Below are 24,396 nucleotides of genomic sequence, written 5' to 3'. Positions count from 1 at the left end.
AAAAATCAAAATCACTATATAATTATATTATTTAAAATTTATTCATCAAACGTTTTTTTAAAAATAAATGTTTATAATATCCTATTAATTAACACTTATTTTTTTATTACTAAATTAAGTAGTATTTAGTATAGAAATTAAAATTGCGTACATTTAGGTTATGATTTCATAAATTAAATAATAAAAAAATATTTAAAAATTACGAAATATACGGTACTAATAAAATTTAATTGTATAATATTACAACTATCAACATCATCATCATAAAACTTAATATAATAATTTTTATATTTTAATAAATTTTTAAAAATTATTTAAACTTTTATTTATATATTTTAAATAGTATAACATATATATAATATTTTAATTATTATTTTAAAATTTTAGAATATATCATACATTTTAATATTTTATATATGATTTTTATATTATTATTATAATTATAAAAATATATTGGTATAAAATGTTTAATTATTATGATCTCATAAGTATTACTTAATATACCAGTATAAATATTTTAACACACAAAAATTTAACAATAACAATTAATTATATCATTATTTAAATCAATAATTATATGGGAGTAAAACAAAAAAAAAAGTTAAAGTATTATTAAACATGAAATTGTCGGTAAATTACTATTTAAAATAAAACTAAAAGAGTAATACATTTATCAGTCATTCATAACCGGCTTATTCTAGTAAATAATACACAAAAAATATTTTTATTTTTACAACTAATTTATTTATTTATGATTTTAAGTATAAAACATAAGATATTTTTATTTGTTGTAACGATAAAAAAAATATCTGTCTGATTGAGTAATTATATTCAAATAATAATAATAAAAATTTTATTACTATGATTAAAAATAATAGATAATTAAAATATGTGTATATATATAACTAAAGTAAGTTAGAAAATTCCTTAATTATTAAATATTTATATAATTTATTAATATTATTTTTTTTATAAAAAAAAGTGTTACAAAAAAATGTTTAAACTATGAAGTTGTTGTGATAAACTTTATTTCTGATATAATTTTTAAAAATACTATATATATTACTAATATTTAAAAAAATAAGTTAATATAAATTTGTATAATGAAACCTACAACCACTAGTACTACTACTACTACTACTACTACTAATAATAATAATAATATTAAAACAAATAATAAAAATCTAACAAATTATGATTCAGCTAATTATATATCGAAAACAATTTTTTGGTAAGTTTTTTCTAAAATAAATATTTTATTTAAAAACAAATTTAATTTTATATTTATTTCTAATTAACATGATAAATAATTTATTTTTTTAAAATACCCAGGTGGACATTTCCATTTTTTCGTAAATTTTACGGCAAACCCATTGAAGTATCCGATTGTCTTAAATGCTCAAAATATGACAGATCACATGTTTTAGGTGAACGATTAGCAAGGTAATATATATAATAATTTATAATAAATACATAGAGATTTTTTTCAAAAAATCATTACCATGTAATTTTTTTTCAACAACATAAAAATGTTAAAAATTATATAATATTACACTTGAAACAAAAATAAAAAATACTATAAAACAAATTAGCGGTATAATTTATTGCAATAATAAAAATTTTTTTGTTTAAACAACAAGTACAATTTTATAATAATGTTGAAATTAACCGTCAATTAAATAATACTAATCTAATCTAAACATTATTTTTATTGAGATTTAAAAAAAAAATAGTTATATCATCAAAATAAAAACTAAAAATCAACTATTTATTATAACCATTTTTAAAGGATAATTAAATGATATAGATGAAACTTTACTTAAATAATAAAATAATTAAAATAACAATTTTTTATTATCAAAATGTTATTGCTAGAATGTATGTCACCAAGTTTGTTTTTATAAGTAGTATTAGAAATATGATATATACTAATGTCAATTGAATAAAAAAAAATATTATTTAGTATTATTTTTAACAATTTTTATTATTTATTATTTTGTTTTTTACAAAATACAATACAAGCAAAAAATTATCAAAGTTTATAACTAATTAATTAATTAGTAAATACAATTATATAATAAAAATATTAATAAATTTTTTCCTATAAAATATTTTTATATCTTGAGCTCAAATAATTTATATTAAAAAAAAATATAAAAAGACAATTGCAGTAAAATGTTATGTAATTAATAGATAGTTTCAACAAAATATATAATAGTTATTATTATTATTATTACTATTATTATTGTTGTTGTTATACAGATATTAGTTACTCGAGTATTATAATAATTAATAGTAATTAAACTACAATTTTATTAATAACATTAATAAAATATCTATGAAAAAAATTATCTTAACCAGTAAGATATTACTAGACAATTATTATGCTAATAAAATTGTAATAAATAATCTAAAATAATAATAATAATAATAATAAAAAATTTTTTTGTTGCAATCTATATAATCACTAACGCCTGTATATTGTCTCTTAATTTTTTTTTATAAAAATAAATTATAAATATAAAAATATTTTCTAGTAATATTTATATTATTATTATTTTATAATTATATTTTTTTAAAAATAAAATAATTAGCTAGTTAACTTTAATAATAAATGATTAATTTTTATGTATAAGGTCTAACATATTTTATAAAATTTTCAATTAAATCATAACATAACAAAAACATTATTATTATTATTAGTTATATAATAATATACTATTTTACCGCTTCTCCTATATTTCTGTCAGTTTTATCACTTTTACTATTAGTTTTAGTCCGTCTTTTGACCCGTTTTTTGTTGGTCTTCACCACTTCATCCACTAAATCCCTATATCTTTTAGATCGCTTTGACTTATCTTTTTAAAAAAAATTATTATTATTTAGTAATAATTATTTATTTATTTTAAAAAACTTTACATACCTTTCCTCTGTTGTTTCGGTGGCCGTAATCCATAACTACTACTACTACTATCTGTGGGACTGTCGGCAGCCATGAGCTGTTGATCTATGTCTACAGTTTCTCCATTGACTATCGATTGATCATAATTTAATGATTTATCAAAAACTATTGGTTTTTTCAGTGATCGATAATTTTTTTCAAAATTATTATAAACTTTCTTAATGTTAGTCATATTTTTCAATCCCTTTAAACTTTCGCTAACTATTGAATTGTTGACTTTTTTGCCAAATTTGTTTCCCAACTCTTTTAAACTTTTTAATACTTTTACTTTTAACACTTTTTCATTAGTAGTCGTATTATTAATATTAATAGTAGTATTATTATCAATTTTATCAATCGTATTATTATTATTATTATTACTATCATTATTAATAATATTATTATTATAACGATTTTCATTAACAGTAAACTCTTTGTTATTATTATTATCTGATTTTATATTTTCATTATTAGTATTGACAGCACTGGTAGTTGATAACTGATCCGGTGGTTGTTGTTGTTGTTGTTGTTGTTGTCCAGTAGTTATATTAATACAATAGATAATTAATAGCAGTTGTGGTAACAATATTGATAATAACTATATTTTTATACAAAAAAAAATATTGATTACTATTAACAATAATCAAAATTATTTAATTAACAGTTAATATAATTAATAGGCTTACCTTATAAGCTGATCCCATAGTTATTTATTTATTTAGTTAACAGTTATACTATTTTTTTAAAAAAATCAAAAAATATATAAACTATTTGTTGGTTTCAAGTATTTATATAGAAATTATTTTTTATTAAAAAACTATAATTTAGTATTTTTATAAAATTTAATTTTTTTTAGGTAACTATGTTAACACACGTGTTTGTTCCTAAAAATAATTTTATTATTTTCATATATTTTTTATATATATATATATATTTTTTAAAAAAGAAAAATTAATAATATCTAATACTCTATCCATGATTGTAGTAATCAAAACAATGTATAAACTTATCAACAATTTTTGAAAATGTAAAATAAAATATAACAAAATAATAATAATAATGCCACAATTGATAATTATACTAATTATTTATGGCTCATTAAATGCTATATACAATATATATAAGTATAATACATACACTATACTATAGTAAAAATATTACTTATATATATATGTACTGTTAATAATGTGATTATTATTGATAATATTTATAGTAAAATTTACAACAACAACAAAATTGAGATATTCAAAAAAAATTTTTTATTGTACATAAAATATTTTTATTTATAATGTTAACTATTGTATATTTATGTATATTTAATATACTATGTGTGTGTGTGTATGTGTGTGTCAATGCACTACAAATAACTATTATATATAAAAAAAATATTAAAATAAATATTATCTCTAAAAATATTCCAATAAGATTACCAGTAATTATCATGTTTTTTCAATACTAATAATATTATAATTGTTTTATTTTTTTTAAATATATATGTTTGACATTGAAATTTTTCAGGGATTGAAAATAAAACTGTAGTCAAAAAAAATAGTTACTGTATATAAATAAAAATTTTTATATCACAAATAAAACTACTACAACAACAATAGCAAATAATAACCATTTATTTTTGACTAAAAAAACATGTACTAACTATAGATAGTGACTAGATTTCTTAGTAATAATAATATGTAAAATTTTAAAACAAATTGCAAAAAAAATCTTTTTTTACAAAAAATTATTTTAAATGTTCAGAAACTGGGAACTGGAGGTGAATCGGCATAAATCAGGTCAATCGGCCAGTTTATTGAGGGCCTGTTTGCGTACATTTGGACCACACTATTTATGCATCGGATTTTACAATTTATTTATTGTAAGTTTTTAGTTTAAAATAATATATTGTAAAATATAATAATAATAACAGATATTATAAAATAAATCATATATTTAAAACTAACAAACAAATTATATATACTATAAATATATAGCATTGCATTGTACGGATGGCCATACCGGTAACGTTGGGTCTATTGGTTAGGTATCTAAAAGAAAGTAATGAGTCGGAAGACAATGCTACCGACGGGCCGTTTGATTGGACATCGGCCAGGGCTAAAGTCTACTACTGTGCCGCTGCCATATGTCTTATACAGTGTATTAACATTTATGTGGCTCATCCGTATTTTTTTGAAAACTATCGTATGGGCATGGAGGTCAGGGTGGCCAACTCAAATCTAATCTACAATAAAGCCCTACGACTGTCTAACGGTGCTCTACGTCATACAACAGTCGGTACTATTGTCAACCTGTTATCCAACGATGTCAACCGTTTTGATATTAGTCTAGTCTATGCACACTATTTGATAACCGGACCCATACTGATGGTCGTCTGTGTCGGACTGCTCTGGTATTATATTGGTGCGTCGTGTTTGGCCGGTATAGCCCTACTGATCATCTACATACCGTTTCAGGGATTGATGGGCAAATGGTTTTCAAAACTAAGATCCAAGTCATCGATATTAACAGATGAAAGGCTACGGCTGATGAACGAAATAATACCGGCAATGCGTGTCATCAAAATGTATGTCTGGGAGAAACCGTTTGGCCAGTTAGTCCAAGCGGCCAGGGTGTCCGAAATAAATAAAATACACATAGCAATGGTACTTCGGTCAATTAATTTATCCATTTTTTATATATCGGCCAAATTGATAACATTTATATCGTTGATTGTCTTCATTGTCAACGGTAACGAACTGTCTGCCGAAAATGTATTCGTCAGCATTGCCCTAATCAATCAGCTCCGGGAGGTTATGACCCTATTGTTTCCCTATGCTATATCACTGTCAGCCGAATCAAGTATTTCGCTAAACAGGATTCAAGTAATAATAATAATTATTATATATTTTAATTAATATTATTATACATTTTAATTAATATTATTATACATTTTAATTAATATTATTATACATTTTAATTAATATTATTATACATTTTAATTAATATTATTATACATTTTAATTAATATTATTATACATTTTAATTAATATTATTATACATTTTAATTAATATTATTATACATTTTAATTAATATTATTATACATTTTAATTAATTATTTATTTATGACTAATATTTTTAATATTTGTTTGGACAGAAATTTTTATTATCCGAAGAGTTTGATGGCAAACAACAACAACTCAAAGACAGGACTATCACTAATACTACTATTACTACTACTACTACTCCACCAACTAATCAACAATCGGCTGATAATGAAATCAATGACAAATATGTGGCCATCTCTAAGACTATCGACGATGAAGACGACGACGACAACGATTCGGAAGAAGATGAAGATCCGTATAAAATAACTGTTGACAACATTTCGGCCGAATTCGAGACTCGGGAAGGAGTTGTCCAACAAATTCTATCGGATATATCGTTTACGGTTAGACCGCGTAAGCTGACCGTAATTATCGGTGCCGTCGGTTCCGGTAAAACAGCCGTACTGATGGCCATCTTGAACGAACTGAAACTTCAGCAGGGATCAGTTTCGGTTAGCGGCCGACTCGGCTACGCTAGTCAGGAGTCGTGGATTTTTGGCGGTACAGTCAGAGACAATATACTGTTCGGGAAGTCGTACGACGAGCGCAAATTCAAACAAGTAGTCCATGTGGCCGCACTGGAGGAAGATATGAAACAGTTGCCGTTTGGCGACCAGACTATTGTCGGCGACAGAGGCGTAACGTTGAGCGGCGGCCAACGGGCTCGGGTATCGCTGGCCCGTACGTTGTACAGTAATCCTGATTGCTATCTATTGGACGACCCGTTGTCGGCAGTCGATTCGGCAGTGGCCAAACATATTTTCGAAAAGTGTATAAAAGGTTATTTGAAACGAAATTGCGTGATTCTGGTCACACATCAGCTACAGTTTATCAAAGCCGCCGACCAGATAGTAGTACTATCGCAGGGAAAGCTCCGGGCGATTGGCAGCTATACTGATCTACTCAAAGAAGGTATTTATTTAATTAATTATTTAGTTTTATTTTTTTTTAAAAAAACTTTACTAATGTATTACATAGTGTTATAAAAATTAAATCAAAAATCATATATTTAAGTGATATATATATATATATACCGGTAATTCATATCTTATTATCTGATCCTTACAACCCTTTCCTCCCATATCCTTCAGGTATCGATCTGATCAAATATGCCGGCGATACTGAGCTTCTCCGGCCCGAAGACGACCAAAACAAACAATCGCAACACTTTTCGGACGTCCGTCGCCGGACATCGTCCGTATCGGATATATTTGGCTCCCGATTGCCAACAATTTCATCCATGCATTCGTTCGGCGACGACGGAGATGTCGATCTCGGAGTCGGTGGTGGCCGCGGCTCAGCCGGAGACGACATCATTGGTCAACAAATACTGGCCAACAAAGATAACGAAGAGTATTCGGCCGATCCGTCGCGGGCCGGCCAAACATCGCCAAAAATCTATTGGACATTTTTACGTGCCGGTGCCGGTTGGGTACTCCTACCGACACTGTTACTATCAAACATATTGACTCAAGTAACGTTTACCGGCGGCGAGTATTGGCTGTCACAGTGGACCAAATATCACGAAGACAAACAAATAGCCAAAGATACCGGTGCTGACCTCCAGGTAGATACCAGTTGGATGATATCCTACGATGAAACCATTAATATTGCCATCTATACGGCACTGGTTGTCGTGTGTTTTGTGTTTACCATTACCCGAACGGTCTGTTTTTTTACTACATGTATGCGCGCATCGGTACGCCTGCATAATAAATTACTGGAATCGGTTATTCGGGCACCGATAGCTTTTTTCGATAGATATCCAATAGGAATGATACTAAATAGGGTTTCACGTGATTTAGGTTTGTATTGTATATCTAACCAAAAAATAATAACAGCTTTTAATATCAATTACTATTTCTATATATTTAAAGGTATTATCGATGACCTGTTGCCGCCCACGGCTTTCGATGCCATTGAACTGTTAGCCGAATGTCTGGCCATTTTGGTACTCTGTGTAATAGTCGACTATTGGCTGGTCATACCATCTGTGGCGCTGATCATATGCCTGATGTTGGTCCGTCAGTTTGCATTGGGAACTATTAGGCGGCTCAAGAAAGTCGAGGGCACTGCCCGGACACCGATATTCAGTCATTTGGCTTCGACACTGAGCGGTTTGGCCACTGTCCGATCGTTTGGTATGGAACGGGAGTTTTCGCGCAAGTATGACATCCTACAGGACAGACATACCAACACCTACTTTATGTTTATGACATGCAATCGATGGTTCGGTATTGTCCTGGATGAACTGTGTTTAGTATATATTATTGCCACTACTATCCTATTGGTGGCCAATGTCGAAAACGGTAGCGCTATCGGACTGACCCTATCGCAAGCTATACAATTGACCGGTGGTTTTCAATGGGCTATTCGCCAGTCGGCCGAAGTCGAGACTCAGATGACTTCAGTCGAAAGAGTGGCCGAACTTCGTAAGATTGACCGCGAATTTGAAAGTGATGTCAAACCGCCGGAAGGTATGTGTCCTATTGAAAAAACAGCTCATGTATGTCAATATGTATGTATATATCTTATCATTTTTTAATTAACCGAAAATAGATTGGCCAAAAACTGGACAAATAGTTATGCAAGACGTTTGCCTAAAATATGGCGAATCGGCCGATCCGGTACTGAAAAACTTGAATCTGGTTATCAATGGCGGCGAAACTGTGGGCATTGTCGGCCGTACCGGTGCCGGCAAATCATCCATCATTGCCACACTGTTTCGTATGACACCGCCGTCAGGACTGATCGAAATCGACGGCATCGATACCGCGTCAATCAGTTTGGCTTCGTTGAGACGAAACATATCGATCATACCTCAGGAACCGATACTATTTACCGAAACTGTCCGCAAAAATCTCGATCCGTTTGGCGAATGTGACGATTCATTCATTTGGGAAGTACTTGAAAAAGTTCAACTAAAAGACACTATCAATAGGTTTCCTCAGAAACTGGATCAACGTATTAGCGAAAGTGGCGGCAGTTTTAGTGTCGGCCAAAAACAGCTAATATGTTTGGCCAGAGCTATATTGCGCAACAATAAGATACTGGTCCTCGACGAGGCTACTGCTAATGTTGATCCACAGTAAGCATTGTATTATATATTTAAGTAAATTGTATAGAATTAAAATACCCAGGGTTTTTTTTATTTGTTAACTTAATAACATATATCTAAATTAAAAAAAAATAATAATTATCATTGACAATGTTTTTTTTTTGAAAAAAATTATCTATTAATTATGAAAATTTTATTTTTATATTAATAATTTTGGTGTACTAATTATTAATATTATCCATGGTAAGTTTTTTTAGATTTTTTTTTAAGTAACACACATTAATATTGATATATTAATACAACAAAAATTTAATAATCTTGTCTTTAGTTATATTTAATATTATATAACTATATAATAATAATTATTATTATTTTTTAAGTTATACTTTTAATTTGTTATTTTTAAAATGTTTGAAAATTAATTATTTTTTAAATAATATAAATATTTTTTTAATTTTTACAGAACCGATGCCCTGATTCAGGACACCATACGTAACGAGTTTAGCAACTGTACTATACTGACAATAGCTCATCGGTTGCACACAATTATGGACTACGATAAGGTACTGGTGCTCGATGCCGGCCGATTGGCACAGTTCGATGCACCACATAATCTGGTACAGGACAGGGACGGCATATTTGCACAGATGATCGAAACTACTGGCCATCAAATGGAGCATCACTTGAAACAGATTGCATTGAAAGCCTATATTAGAAAAATTCAGTAAAATAATAATAATAATAATTAATTAATAAGATATTACATAATTTATAATAACAAAAAATCAATAATAATAATTGTATATGAATTTTGATAAAAAAATTTATTAATTATAATATTATTTTATTGTTGTTTTGTTGTTTAAATATGTAATTTTGTTTTTTATATGTGTAATATATATATATTATATAAATATTATACTTAAATTAAGTATAATAAAAATAATTACCGTATGTACTGTATATGATTTATTTTTAGTTATATAAAAAATTATGATTTAATACAATAATTGTGATGTTGTTTAACATTTGTTGAGCTGTTTCATTATTTAGCTATTATATTAATAGTTTGTTTTTGAAAATTTATTAATGATATATTAAACAAAGTTTAATAGCAATAAATTGTAAATTATTTAAACAGTTAAATAAACATTAGATTTATAATCGATATACAGTACAGTACTATAAATAAAATATAATACAATAACTACCAAACATGTCTATTATTTATTTGATGATTAAAATATATATTATTTTTAGTAAATTATAAAAGAAAATATGTTTAAAAAAATTTATTTGCATATATGATATTACAACATTTAATATATTTAAAAAATAATAATTATTATTATTTCAATAAATTATTTTTTTTAAAAATAAAAAATATATGTATTATAGTACTCTAGTAATAATTAATTCAATCATTACATTCAATATAAATTACTTGTTAATTTTAGTAAACTATGATAATATTTTTATTATGCTAAAATATATTTTATAATAATTAATTTAATATAGATATATATAATTAGCTAATTATAAACTAAAATGCACTTAATTTATATTAGTTTTTAAAGCACCTAAATATTATTTAGTAAAAATAGTATTTAAAACTACATTTATTTTGTTTTAATTGTTTAATGTTTAAATATAAAAATTATTTTTAATTAAATCTGTAACAGGATACAACTTAACATGCAAATGTTTATTTGTACTGTAATATATAATTCAAGTTTAATCAATTTTTAAAAAAAATTTAAGTGTATACTGCTGAATCAATAAAAACAATACTAATTTTAAAAATCTAAAACAATAGCATTATTTGACTTTCGCAATACAAAAAAAAGTTAATTATTATTTAATTGTTAGTTATTTATTGAAAAATATGTTATAAAATTGATTGCATAACTTTCGTAAAAAAAAATTTACTATTAAAACTACTGTAATAAGTAGTAAATTAGTTACTTATCTAAAAAAATTAAATTTCAATAATTACAATAATTTAATATAATTTAAAAAAATATCATCCAATGATAATGATAAATAATTTATGTTAGTATTTTAAACTGCAATTATTTATGACTGAATATTTATTATTATTACTATTTTTGTATTTATTTAGATTTAAACCTATTATTAGTACTGATAGTCTCAGTTACCTACTGTTCCTGTAATCTACCGGTGAGTAGTTCGTGTCCTCAAAATGAGGCACTGGTCCGGCCATGTCGTTGCGAGTACGGCATAATCATATGTCACGACCAAACAGGTGTCCGTATTAAGGAAATGTTTGCCCATCTAAGCAATCAATTGGAGTACATTAACCGGCACATACATATGGTACAGATCAGCGGTATAGCCATCACTCAGTTACCCGATAACGTGTTCAGCGATATAACTGTCAACGAGATTGTCATCAGAGATGCGCCAAAACTACGGACAATCAGCGATACGGCATTCAAAGGAACCAAACTGTTTACCAAACGTCTGGTTATACATAACTGTCCGCAGCTACAAGTGGACACTTTGTGGACACTGATCAATAAGCTCCGAGAGGTATCATCAATGAAACTATGCGAACTGGAAAATTTGAGAGAAATACCTACCCTGGCCTTTAAGGAACTGAACAAATTGCGCCAATTGTTGATATGCGGCCCAAGTGTACGTACATTGCACGAGAAGGCATTCTTCAAGCTAACATCCCTGGCCCGACTGGACATTGTCAACACTGGCCTGACTCGCCTACACGACAACTCGTTTGTTTTTGAACACCCCTCACGTCATATGCTGACCATCGGTTTGTTTGACAATCGGCAGCTAACCGCCGAAGGCCTTAGCGCCCATACGTTTGCCCATATGGGTCGACCGGTTTCATTGGATTTTTCTGGCTATAATTTCGAGAGTGTCCACTATCGCCGACAGATGCCTGTCATACACGAGCACGTGTTTCGGCCGTTTTTCAAAGCCCACGAACTAAACGATATAAATCTTTACGGACAGGAGTTTGAATGTCAAAACTGTAAGAACGTGTGGTTGAAAAAAGAGGTCAGTCTTCATGAAAAGCTATTGGGTTTGAGATGTATTATACAGAGTAGACAGCTTATGGATGTTCTTAACTTTAAAAGTTGTCAATAATATATATATATATATTTATATAACATAATATATATATATATATAATTTACATACAATAATATACAATTTATATATACTATATACTGTATGTACAACTTTATATTAATTTTATATTATTAAAAAAAATAAATTTGGTTTTAATTTATCAAATTAAAATAAACATGTTATTAATAATTTTATTTTATTTTTTTTTGCTAATTTTAATTTACCAATAAATATAACACACACACTCACACATTATAATAAACTATAATATATTTATAGAAATTTATGAAAATTAATTTTTTTTTTTTAAAAAAGTACAAACATTGATACATTGAAAAAAAAATTTAACTAAATGTACTGACAAACATCATATAGTTATTACAGGCGGCTATAATCAGATTAAATACTTCATAGGAATTAATTGCATAAAAATCATAGCAATAGAAACCGATTTCATTTCCGGACAGTTTATCAATAAATGTTTCGATACGTAATCTGTCGTCAATCGACATACGTGTGCATCGATTAGTCAAATACGTATACATTAGCGGCAATGGCTGATGAGCCAGTTTCGGTATCAATATAAACAAATAGATGACCAATGTTAATATTATATAGGCAACTATCAAAAACAATCTTGATATTAATATATAATTTGAATCATGATATTTATCGCCACGTTGATTATATTGTAGATAAACGTAAATAGTTGTTGCAGAGTAACTGGCTATCAGTAACAATAGACGCGTATATAGATTACACGCGCGACAAAAACGTGTAACATATTGATGTTCACGTATTGCGTACTGTAGTAATCGGTTATTATTTAGCTTAACTGCTAAACGTATTTTCTGATTAATTTCGGTAAATTTTAAAAATAAATAGCCCATCATCATGAAAAATAGTACAATAATATAGACAACGTAGGCAATTGTATGAATCAATTGTATAAATAAAATTATAAACCAAATAGTAATGTTAATTATGTACAAACCAGTAATATTATTAGTATTATAAGTATAAATTATCCAGGAAATGTATATATTGATTATATTAACAAATAGCATAGTACCCCAGAAAAATGGACCGCAAAAATACCAGACCATAAGCGAAAATGTTATCAAAAATAATTTACGATTTCGACCTATCAATGGATATCTGAGCCGATTGTATTTCATACGGATCAGGTATGTCCAAATCAGTTGACTAGTCAACCAATCTTCTAGAAAATATATGCTGATTAACATCCAAACTGTTAATATGCCAAAAGTGCCGACAATCGATAGTGAGTATCTGACTGTTTCAAATTTATCTATCCAACATACCAGTGCCAGATAGCCGCGATCATCGGTCAGTCCAAATGTTAGAAATCTAAGTAGATTTAGGCCGAAACTTAGTTTCCATACCAGTGCTATCAGTAGACGTTTTAGACGAACCGGTGGTCTATTGAATTGATCGTCAATAGTTATGTAGGCGTTTATATAATGTTTGCCGCAAAATTTTTCAAATATTTCAAACGATCTAGTTACATTATGATAATTACCAGCAATAAACAATAAAATTATTTTCGTTAGATTTATAATCAATGATTTTATTAAATTAATAGCCCTGGTTATATTTTGTAGATATTTTATATTAATTTTTGCTATTATCCTATATAATTGTATAATTTTCATGATTTTAGAAATTTATATGCAATTATATTTTTATACAATATATTATAAATATTATACTGTAGTATACTTTAATATTTTTATATTAAAATTATATAATTTAATAACATTATAAAAAAATATTCCAATATTTATTATTATAGAATACTAGGAAAAAACTAAATAAAAATGATTTTATATACAAATAATTATATTGAATAAATTTTATTCAAACTTAATGTACTTAATATATAGTATTAATATATAGATACTGTATATTAAACATATATGTAATAAAGTAATTAATATTATTTTTTTAAATGTATAAATATATTGTAATCATTATTTAATTACAAAATCAATTATACTAGTATATATACTAAGAAAAATATTTATAGTTTATAAATTTTCTAGGTTAGGTTATGGTAAGTGAAAAATAAATGTGCCAATAGACAAAACAAAAAAAACATGAGAAATAATATATATTTTTTATTAATTTGTTTTATCATCCTATATAATTGTATAATTTTCATGATTTTACAAAAATTTATATGCAATTATATTTAATAAATACTATTATAATACAATATATTATAAATATTATAAATCCAATAATTATTATAATAGTATAATAGAAAAAAAAACAAAAATAAGAAACTAAAAGTTAGATTTATTTATATATTTATAATAACAATAATTTTTATATCTATTGGCAACTAAATAAAAAAATGATTTTATATATATATATATTTGTATATAAAATCATTTTTTTATTTAGTTGCCAATATATATATATATATATATATATATTGAATTAACATTATTCAAACTTAATGTACTTAATACTGTATATTAAACATATATATGTAATAAAGTAATTAATATTATTTTTTAATATATAAATATATAGTGTAATCATTATTAAATTACAAAATCAATGATATATTTCTTTAACAAAAATATTTATAAGTTATAAATTTTTCTAGGTTAGTTATGCTTAAATAAGTGTGCCAATAGACTAAGCAAAAAAAATATATGACAAATAATTATATTTTATAATAGTTATATTAGTTATATATATTATTGATTTTATAAATTGAACCTATATTTTATTTTTTATTTTTGTTATTTCTATTATATATTATATATATAGTATATTAATATTATAGACAATTCTATAGACGTGTAATAAATATTTTTTTTATTAGTTTTGCAATTATTTCTAATAAAATAAAAATGTTTTCTAATATTTTGTTTTATTGTTTATAATTTTCATTCATATTAGCTACTAATATAAAAAAATATAATAATTTTTATTATTAAATACTAAGAAAAAGCATAAAATAATTTTATTAAAATAATTATATACTGTATATAAAGTTTCAATATATTATAATTTATATAAATACAGTATATCTGAAAAAACATTATAAATAAATAAATAATAAATAAAATATAAGTATTGTTTTTAGTTTAATACATTTATTTAAATATAAAATTGTTTTTATAATTGAGAATATAATTACCGTTTTTTAAATTAAAAAAAATTAATATTCAACTTAATTTAATACTATTTATTTATCCAATAAATTTTTAAAAATAATAATAACTAATGAAAAATTATATAGAAATTATTAGTCAAAAAAATAGTAATTTTTTTAATATGTACTACAGTTTGCTAGAAAAGTCATCAAACAATATTGAAAAACTGTATTATTTTTTAAGCAATAAATGTTTATAAGTTTATAATACAAGTGAAAAAAATTGCTAATAAATGTTTAATTTTATTTTATTAACAAAAATTAATAATAATTAAATCGTTGTATTTTTTTTATTTATATTTATTATGTTTATCAGAATTAATTAATTAATTATTTTTTAGGCTTATTAATCAAATAACAGATTAGCATTGAACTGTATGTTTGTATGGCTGATCGTAAAACAGTCGTCTATTTAGCTTACGATCCTTAACTAGCCATTCGTTGCGCTTATCCGGGCACAGGTAGCCATTGGATGACATAATTAACTGATTGCCAGCGTTTGACATCAGAAACGGTTTGAATACTTGTTCGGCCAGTACTTTGAATTGTCTTGGATTATGATCGACAGCAATCAGGGCCAGTAAGGTAGGCCTACCCAATTGAACCAGTGCTTCCGGATCAAATGTACTGCCATTCAATAGTGGATTATTTTTCAACAGGACATTCATTTTCTGATCGTAATTCAAACTGAATGCCAACATATCTTTGCCAATTAGGGACAGTTGTGTGTCCATCAGATTCAGTTGTCTGAGTGCCGGTAGTCCGACAAACGCTTTATCGCCAATCGATTTCAATTTAGCGTCGGCTATATGTAGACCAATCAATCGGTCCAGCGATTTGAATGCCTGTCCGGGTATTGTTTCCAGATTGATGTTCATCAGCGACAGCCGATTCAATTGGACAAACTTATTGATTATGTCAAACAAACCGGCAGTGTCCAACTGTGGACAGTTACGCAAATCAAGCGATCGGGTTAGGTTGTCGGTACCCTGGAAGGCATTCGGAGCTATCGTTTTCAGATTAGGTGCGGCCATAATCCAGATACCGTCGGCAACAATCTCTTTGAAGGCATTGTCAGGTAAATCGGTTTCAGTGGAAAACGCAATGTCTAGACGTGCAAAAAGTTTGACCGAAACAGTACTGTCATTGTTGGCCATTGCGCTGATGGCGTCGACAATGGCAGCCAGTTTGAAGTCCATTTCCTCGTCACAGGTAATAATGCTTCGGCGACACAAACATGGCTTCAATATGGCCTCATCTGGACAGACAGTATAGTGTACTTTGTGTGGATGACGTTTGACATGACTACCGGTTCCATGATGCGGTTCAACATGTTGTTCCTGACACCATGATTGTTGGCACATACATAAAATAGCTACCAGTGCTACTTTAAAAAAAAAAAAATATTTATTAGAGAGAAAAAATTAAAATAAAATTTTTACAAATTTATTGTAATTTTAATTTTTTTTTTGTATAAATACAATACTTGTTATCAAAAATTGTTGTTTTTGTTGTTTAGCCATTAATTATATTATAATTAAATAAAAATTATTACAAAATGTTCATTATGTAAAAATATTATTTAAAGTTATATATTTTTTTAGTGATTAATGTTATTTATTTTAAAGTATCATTATAAAATTGTTTATTTTATATAAAGCTGAATATATATTATTTATAAAGTATAACAATGTAATGTATAAAAAAATTAATTTTGTTAGTGAGTTATTTTTTAAAAATTTATTTATTCAAATGATTATTAATTGTATATTATATTTGCTGTAATTGTTGTACATATTGTTACTAATATATTATATAATATATTTTCAAATGTTTTTTCAAATGTTTTTTCATGTGATTAAATAATAGTTTAAATGATTTATTAAAAATATTTCTTTAAAATGTAAATTTGTTAAACAAATGTATGTATTAAATAGCAAAAAATAACTTATGTGGAAAAATTTTAATTGATTTTGTAATTAAAAACTAATTATCTTAAAATTTTTATATATTAAAGAAAATATATATATAAACAATATGTAAAATAGTTTTATCAAAAATGTTTTTTTTATTAAGATTAAAAAAAATTATTTGATTTATTAGTCTTTTATGACTAATTAATGTAATATTCAGTTACTTTATATGATATGTTTTAAATATGATAAAAAAATATAAATAATTATTTTTATTTCAATTAGTATACTGTATAATAATCAGTATATAGTTTATAAAATGATAGCACAATATTACTTGTAAATAAAAATAAATTGTATTATATTTAAATATTAATTAAGTAACTGCAAAAAATATTATTGCTATGAAGTATTTTTATTTAACATAATATATTTAATTTGATATTAAAGAAATTATATGAATTAAATAATTAATATATTGCATGACAGATAGTAAAATAATTATTTATGTAATAATATACTTTGATATAATAAATATATTTTTTATCATTAATTGTAAACAAAAACATTATTATTATTTTTATATCAAATTAATATTTACACGTGTATGACATAATTAATTAACATTAATGTATTGTTTAAATTAAAAACAAATCTAAATCTAAGTAATACGACAAAAAAATTGATTTTTCAATTAAATATTAATCTGAATAATATGGCAATTTCCATTTTTTTTATTATAATATCATGTATATATATATATATATATTTAGTAAAAAAAACTTAGTCTAATTAATATATTTTGTGTATATAATCTTATATAGATTATACTAACATTATATACAGAATATTCAAAATAAAAAATAATAATAACAATAACTATTATTACATGTATACATGTATTACATGTATTACATGTATTACATGTATATGTAATAAATATATAAATACGGATATAATTTTATAGTTTTTTTAGTTTTAATATTGGATTCATAAAAATATATAAAATATTTTTATATACATAATAATTAAATATATTCTATAATAAAAAAAATAATAATGAAAATAACTAAACTTTTAGTGGACTTATCATTTCTAATTGCAAATAAACTATACAAAACTGTTAACAATGTTATAAATTTGATAATCAAATTAATCTTGGTGATTACAAAAATTACTATACTATTTATTGCTGGCAACTATAATAATGTAGCTGGATCATTTGAACGTTTTGAACAATTTTGTCGACAAAATTATCTAGTTGCTTTTGATAGTATAGATGCCCAACACAGTAGACAACCTATCAATTGGAAACGTGTACTGAAATCATTGCTATGGAAAATAAGTTTATCCATAACATTGGCCAGAATTATTGCAATTGGTTTAGTAGAAGATAAATATCTATTGGGACAGTTAGGTTGGTCGGGTAGTCAGTATAGAAAACAAGTAATTTTTTCAATTGCCGGCAGTATTGGTGTAATACCAGCTCTAGTGGTTATGCATGTATATTTATATCACGATTGCAAACAGGATCGTCTATTTTGGACGTACTTATATCGTATGAAATATACGCTAATTAAATATCCGCTTAACCAACAAAATCGTAAACTATTTCTCATTGGATTATCCTATTTAATTAGATCGTGTTGTAAACTAGCATTTCCCTTTGTAATTCTATTGTCTATTATTAGCATACCTGTACTAGAATTCATATTCAATCAGCAAGGTCAAGTCAAAATGACATGGTTGCTATTTATTTGGTGGTCAATTATCTCGATAATGTACACAATACATGCATATGCTTATGTCATATTTATATCAATACTTATGTTACTAATAATAACGTATTTGTATTTAAAATTTAAGGAAATTAATAATAAAATATGTTTGGCTTATCTAGGTAATAGACCTAGACTATTACAGTATGCCATCCGTGAACACCAGTATGTTACAAAATTTTGTTCAGCATGCAATCAATATTGTTGTACATTGATTTGCATAGTATTCTATGCAGCATGCTCATTTTATGTCTATCTACAGTATACAACCCGACAACAATATATCGACACAACTATACGCCTAATGACTATACTATGGCTAGTTGTAGCCTATTTACTCATAGTAATTGTATGCTATATATTTGTTATAATACCTAAACTGGCCCACCAGTCACTACCACTAATGTATTCCTATTTGAATCGACGCCCAGTTATGTCAATCGGTGATCGACTACGTGTCGAACAGTTTATCGGTAAACTATCCGGACCTCAGATTGGTTTCTATTGTTTAGACTTATATCCAATGAATAGCTATGAAATACTAATGTTTATGGTGGCAGCGGTTAATAATTATTTAATGTTCATTGGTACATTTAAAGAACAATAATAATAATAATAATAATATAGATGACCTAGATACAATACTTATAAATAATTATTGCAAAAATCAATCTTAATTATAATAAATATTTAATTAAATATTTTGAGTTTTTTTAGTAAATATAATAATTACACAAAACTGTAAAAATAGATTTTACAATACTAATATACTGCATATATTAATCTTATAATACTTAATATTTAATGTCATAATATTAAATGTTACTTTATTTTAAAATTAATTATTTTTTTTATAAATAATTAAGTATTTTTTTGTTACTTTAATTACTAGTGAATGTTAATACTATACATAATATATTATTTATTTATTTATAATACTGACTAACAATGCAATTATTTGTCACAAATGTTATTATAATATTATAAATAAATAGCAATTATTGCTAAAAAACAAAAATAAAGTATATGTTCAATGTTAATACGTTTTGTTAATATAATATTTTTTAAAAAAAAATAGTAGCATAAATCTATATTGAATTAGTTACTTAACAAAAATTAGATGACTACTATTTTTATCTTACACTTAATGTACCCTGTATCAATTTTTTTCTATATAAAACAACATTAAATTATTTTATTTTATAGTTTATTATATATTGAATTAAAAAAAACAATAACAATATCAGAAAATTTAGCACAAGTTTATATAAATAGTATTAAACTCAGATCACAAGTCAAATAAAAATAATTGAATAAAAGAAAAATTGATTTTTCAATTAATTAGTTATCTTAATAATATAGTAATTTTCATTTTATTAAAATAATATTATATTATATATATATATATATAATTAATAAAACAAAAAATAAAAATCTATAAAATTAAATATATTTTGTTAGTTTCTACTAACACATAAGTTATAATGTTTATTCAAAAAAATATATAATGCAATGAATTTATTATCATTATATTAATATATAAATAATATATAAATATATTTTATAATTATAAATATAGATATATTTTAATAGTTTGTTTACGTTTAGTAGTGAATTTATAAACTAATAATTTTTTAATTTTTAAAAACAAAATAATTAAATATATCTTTGAAATAACAAAATGAAAATAACAAAACTTTTACAAAAACTATACAACTATTCAATAATTGCTATTAAACTTTACGAAATTGTAATTAATGTTATAAATATGATAATCAAATTAATCTGGGTGATTATAAAAATTATTATACTATTTGGTGCTGGCAACTATAATAATGTAGCTAGATCATTTGAACGTCTGGAACAATTTTGTCGACAAAATTATCTAGTTGCTTTTGATAGTATAGATGCTCAACATAGTAGACAATCTATCGATCGGAAACGTGTACTGAAATCATTGCTATGGAAAATAAGTTTATTGTTATCATTGGTTAGAATTGTTGCAATCGGTTTTGTTGATGACACCTATATATTGGCACAGTTAGGTTGGTCTAGTACTCAATATCAGAAACAAGTATTTTTTTCAATTCCCGGCAGTATTGGTGTACTACCAGTACTGACTGCTATGTATATATATTTATATGACGATTGCAAACAGGATCGTCTATTTTGGACGTATTTATATCGATTGAAATATACGGTAATTAAATATCCGCTTAACCAACAAAATCGGAAACTATTTCTCATTGGTCTATCATTTTCGACTAAATACTATTGCAAAATAGTATTTCCAATAGTAAACCTATTTTATATTATTAGTATACCCATCCTAACATTGATATTCAATCAGCAAGGTCAAGTCAATATGTACTGGTTGCTATTTATTTGGTGGTCAATTGTAACCATATTGTACTTAATACATGCGTTAGCCTATCTTATATTGATAACAATAATGACTGTATTGATAATATCATATTTGTATCTAAAATATATGGAAATTAATAATAAAATACGATTGGCATATGTATGTAATAGATCGGTACTCTTACAGTATGCCATCCGAGAGCACCAGTATATAACAAAATTTTGTTCAGCATGCAATCAATATAGTTGTACATTGATTTGCATAGTATTCTATACAGCATGCTCATTTTTTGTTTATCTACAATATTCAATGAGACAACAATTTATTGACTCAACTATTTATCTAATAACCATAATATGGTTAGTTGTATCCTATTTAATTATGTTATTTGTATGCTATATATTTGTTATAGTACCTAAACTGGCCCATCAGCCCCTATCCCTAATGTATTCCTATTTAAATCGACGCCCAGTTATGTCAATCGGTGATCGACTACTTGTCGAACAGTTTATCGGTAAACTGTCCGGACGTCAAATTGGTTTCTATTGTCTAGACTTATATCCAATGAATAGCTATGAAATAGTAATGTTTATGTTGGCAGCGGTTAATAATTATATGATGTTTATCAGTACTTTTGATTACTAAGTATTATACTATTTATTTAGATATATATATATATAACATATAATTTTTTTTATGTAATTAAAGATATTATAACAAATTGATTGAATACTAATTATTATTGTTGCAAACAATTTTGTCAAATAAACACATCATAAACAATACATATATTCAACAAATTTAGTTACATATTATAAAATATAAGCATATATTTTTGCATATGACTGTAATATAATGTAAAATATTAATAATAGTAAATTGCATTTGTCTTATATGTATTGTTTGTACAATTTTAAAAAAATAAATAATTTTTTTTTGTTAAATGATTTGAAAAAAATATTTATCTATTGATAATACTGACAAACAATCCAATTATTTGTCCTAAATTTTAGTTAACTCATAACTATTATAAAAAATAAAATAAATTATACGTTAACATTAATATATGTTTTGTTCATAAAATATAAAATAAATAGTAGTATTAATTAATATTGAATTAGTTACTCAACATAAATTAGATGACAATTCATTTAATATACCAGTTATATCATATCAAATATTTTTTCATATTTATATAAAAAAAATTAAGATTAAATTGTTTTATAGTTTATCATATATTTAAATAATAAAAAAACAATAACAATATAAGAAAGTTTAATACATGTTTGTATAAATAGTATAAAACTCAGATCACTAATCAATGGTTGAAAAAAAACAAAATAAATAATAATCTTATGAATGATTAACTGACCAACAAATTAAACTGATGTAAAATTATTTATTTTTTATAATCAAATAACAAAAAAAAAATCAAACAATTGCTTCAAAATAAAAATATTTTAATTTATCATTTTATTTGTTTTATTGTTTTTATTTTTTTTAGTTAACTATAAAAATATTATAATTATTATTAAATTTATTTTGATAAAATTTGTTCAATTTTACTAACAGGAGCCTCAAACATAACATACGCCACATAACTGACCAAAGTTATCAATGTTAACCATTGAAAAAATGATAAAAACTTGAATTAAAAATAATTATTATTTTATAAAACTGTTATATTTTTTCTAATTTTTTTCTTTACAAACCACTTCCGTTATATTATAATAAATTGGTTGTTCAGTTGATAACATGAAAAGCTTGATAATCACATAATGATAGAGATATAACTGATACGATAGCCTACTAAACGGTACAAATACTGGCCACGATAGCAGCCGATTCATCTGACCTCCCTGGCCAATGGCACAGCTATACATGATATAGGCCCAGCCTAGTCCAAGTAGTGTATGATGTAGTGTAGCGTAGATAATGCTGCCAACATTGTCGTAACTGTAGCCAATTGTCCAAACATATGGTACCAAATATATGGCCAATAGGTTACAAATACATAGCAACCATAGAATTTTATTTATTAACTATTTTTTGTATGTTTAGACAGTTTATGATTTTTGTTGTTTTAAGTTATTATTATTATTATGCCATTAATATTATTGTTATTTTTTGAAAAAATTATTTTCGGTCATAAAAAATTAATAATTAAAAAAATGTTAGTTAATATACACTAATTTACACAACAAAAAAACTTTTAGTATTATTGATTAATATTTTTGTCTAATCAAATATAGTTAGAATAATTAGAAATTTTAATTAAAAGTTTCAAAATAATTATGTAATTATTATAATAACTAGTATAACTAATTAAAAAAATAAATTTAAATTCAATCTTAATTATGTATCTATATATTTATATAATACAACTAACCGGGTTAAATATAAATTTATGTTTAATATAAACGTATGCCATAAGTATACCCATATTATATGAACCAAATCGACAATAGGATGTCACATAAATTTTTACTGTATATATAAACTGTCTGAAAATTAGAATAATAATAATAATTAATTAATAATTAATAGTATTTTTTGAAAAATATTTAATTACTTGTGTCCATAAATAAAAACTGGTGGATCATGATATTTGCCTAAATAATAAGCGATAACAATCCAACTAATAATTATTGCCAACACATTGATGCCAATACCTAAATAATGTTTTCTATAAATATATGTATGTGTATATATATATATGAGTGTATGTGTGTGTATATGTGTGTATGTATGTGTATGTGTGTGTATGTGTGTGTATGTGTGTGTATGTGTGTGTATGTGTGTGTGTATGTGTGTGTATGTGTGTGTGTGTATGTGTGTGTATGTTTGGTTAAATATGCACTTATACTATAAATTTTAGTTGAATACTTTACCTAATTTGTTTGCATCCTAATAATATGGTAAAAATTGGTGA

General features: G+C 25.1%; 3 protein-coding genes across 3 annotated transcripts; 2 read left to right on the top strand and 1 right to left on the bottom strand.

Annotated features, from left to right (window-relative positions):
• The first annotated feature begins 1,195 nt into the window (after positions 1-1,195).
• On the top strand, positions 1,196-9,826 carry LOC128956708 (ATP-binding cassette sub-family C member 4-like). The gene is made up of 9 exons (XM_054302423.1): positions 1,196-1,231; positions 1,333-1,443; positions 4,697-4,814; positions 4,930-5,817; positions 6,091-6,952; positions 7,132-7,845; positions 7,918-8,517; positions 8,600-9,128; positions 9,562-9,826. The coding sequence occupies exons 4-9, from the start codon at positions 4,945-4,947 to the stop codon at positions 9,824-9,826; spliced, it is 3,843 nt and encodes a 1,280-aa protein (XP_054158398.1). The 5' UTR covers positions 1,196-1,231; positions 1,333-1,443; positions 4,697-4,814; positions 4,930-4,944.
• A 1,297-nt stretch (positions 9,827-11,123) lies between these two features.
• Positions 11,124-12,230, top strand: LOC128956707 (uncharacterized). Its single transcript, XM_054302422.1, has 2 exons — positions 11,124-11,150; positions 11,221-12,230. Exons 1-2 carry the CDS (start codon positions 11,129-11,131, stop codon positions 12,228-12,230), a joined length of 1,032 nt encoding a protein of 343 aa, XP_054158397.1. The 5' UTR covers positions 11,124-11,128.
• Positions 12,231-15,638: 3,408 nt separating this feature from the next.
• On the bottom strand, positions 15,639-16,943 carry LOC128956772 (uncharacterized). The gene is made up of 2 exons (XM_054302488.1): positions 16,895-16,943; positions 15,639-16,795 (listed from the first exon to the last, which is right to left on the bottom strand). The coding sequence occupies exons 1-2, from the start codon at positions 16,929-16,931 to the stop codon at positions 15,771-15,773; spliced, it is 1,062 nt and encodes a 353-aa protein (XP_054158463.1). The 5' UTR covers positions 16,932-16,943; the 3' UTR covers positions 15,639-15,770.
• Positions 16,944-24,396: the final 7,453 nt, after the last annotated feature.

The sequence above is a fragment of the Oppia nitens genome, unplaced genomic scaffold (genome assembly GCF_028296485.1).
Source record: "Oppia nitens isolate AA-2021 unplaced genomic scaffold, nextdenovo-longstitch-racon4-pilon3 scaffold32_pilon_pilon_pilon, whole genome shotgun sequence".
In the NCBI taxonomy this organism is placed as follows: Eukaryota; Metazoa; Arthropoda; class Arachnida; order Sarcoptiformes; family Oppiidae; genus Oppia; species Oppia nitens.
This window is presented reverse-complemented; position numbering and strand designations above follow the sequence as displayed.

Bases quoted from the DNA above. Each gene is read 5' to 3' on its own strand.
- LOC128956708 (XM_054302423.1), top strand. From the start codon at position 4,945: ATGGCCATACCGGTAACGTTGGGTCTATTGGTTAGGTATCTAAAAGAA. The intron at 5,818-6,090 runs GTAATAATAATA...TTGTTTGGACAG, and splicing joins TTTCGCTAAACAGGATTCAA to AAATTTTTATTATCCGAAGA. The intron at 9,129-9,561 runs GTAAGCATTGTA...TAATTTTTACAG, and splicing joins ACTGCTAATGTTGATCCACA to AACCGATGCCCTGATTCAGG.
- LOC128956707 (XM_054302422.1), top strand. From the start codon at position 11,129: ATGATAATGATAAATAATTTAT. The intron at 11,151-11,220 runs GTTAGTATTTTA...GTATTTATTTAG, and splicing joins GATAATGATAAATAATTTAT to ATTTAAACCTATTATTAGTA.
- LOC128956772 (XM_054302488.1), bottom strand. From the start codon at position 16,931: ATGGCTAAACAACAAAAACAACAATTTTTGATAACAA. The intron at 16,796-16,894 runs GTATTGTATTTA...TTTTTTTTAAAG, and splicing joins ACAACAATTTTTGATAACAA to TAGCACTGGTAGCTATTTTA.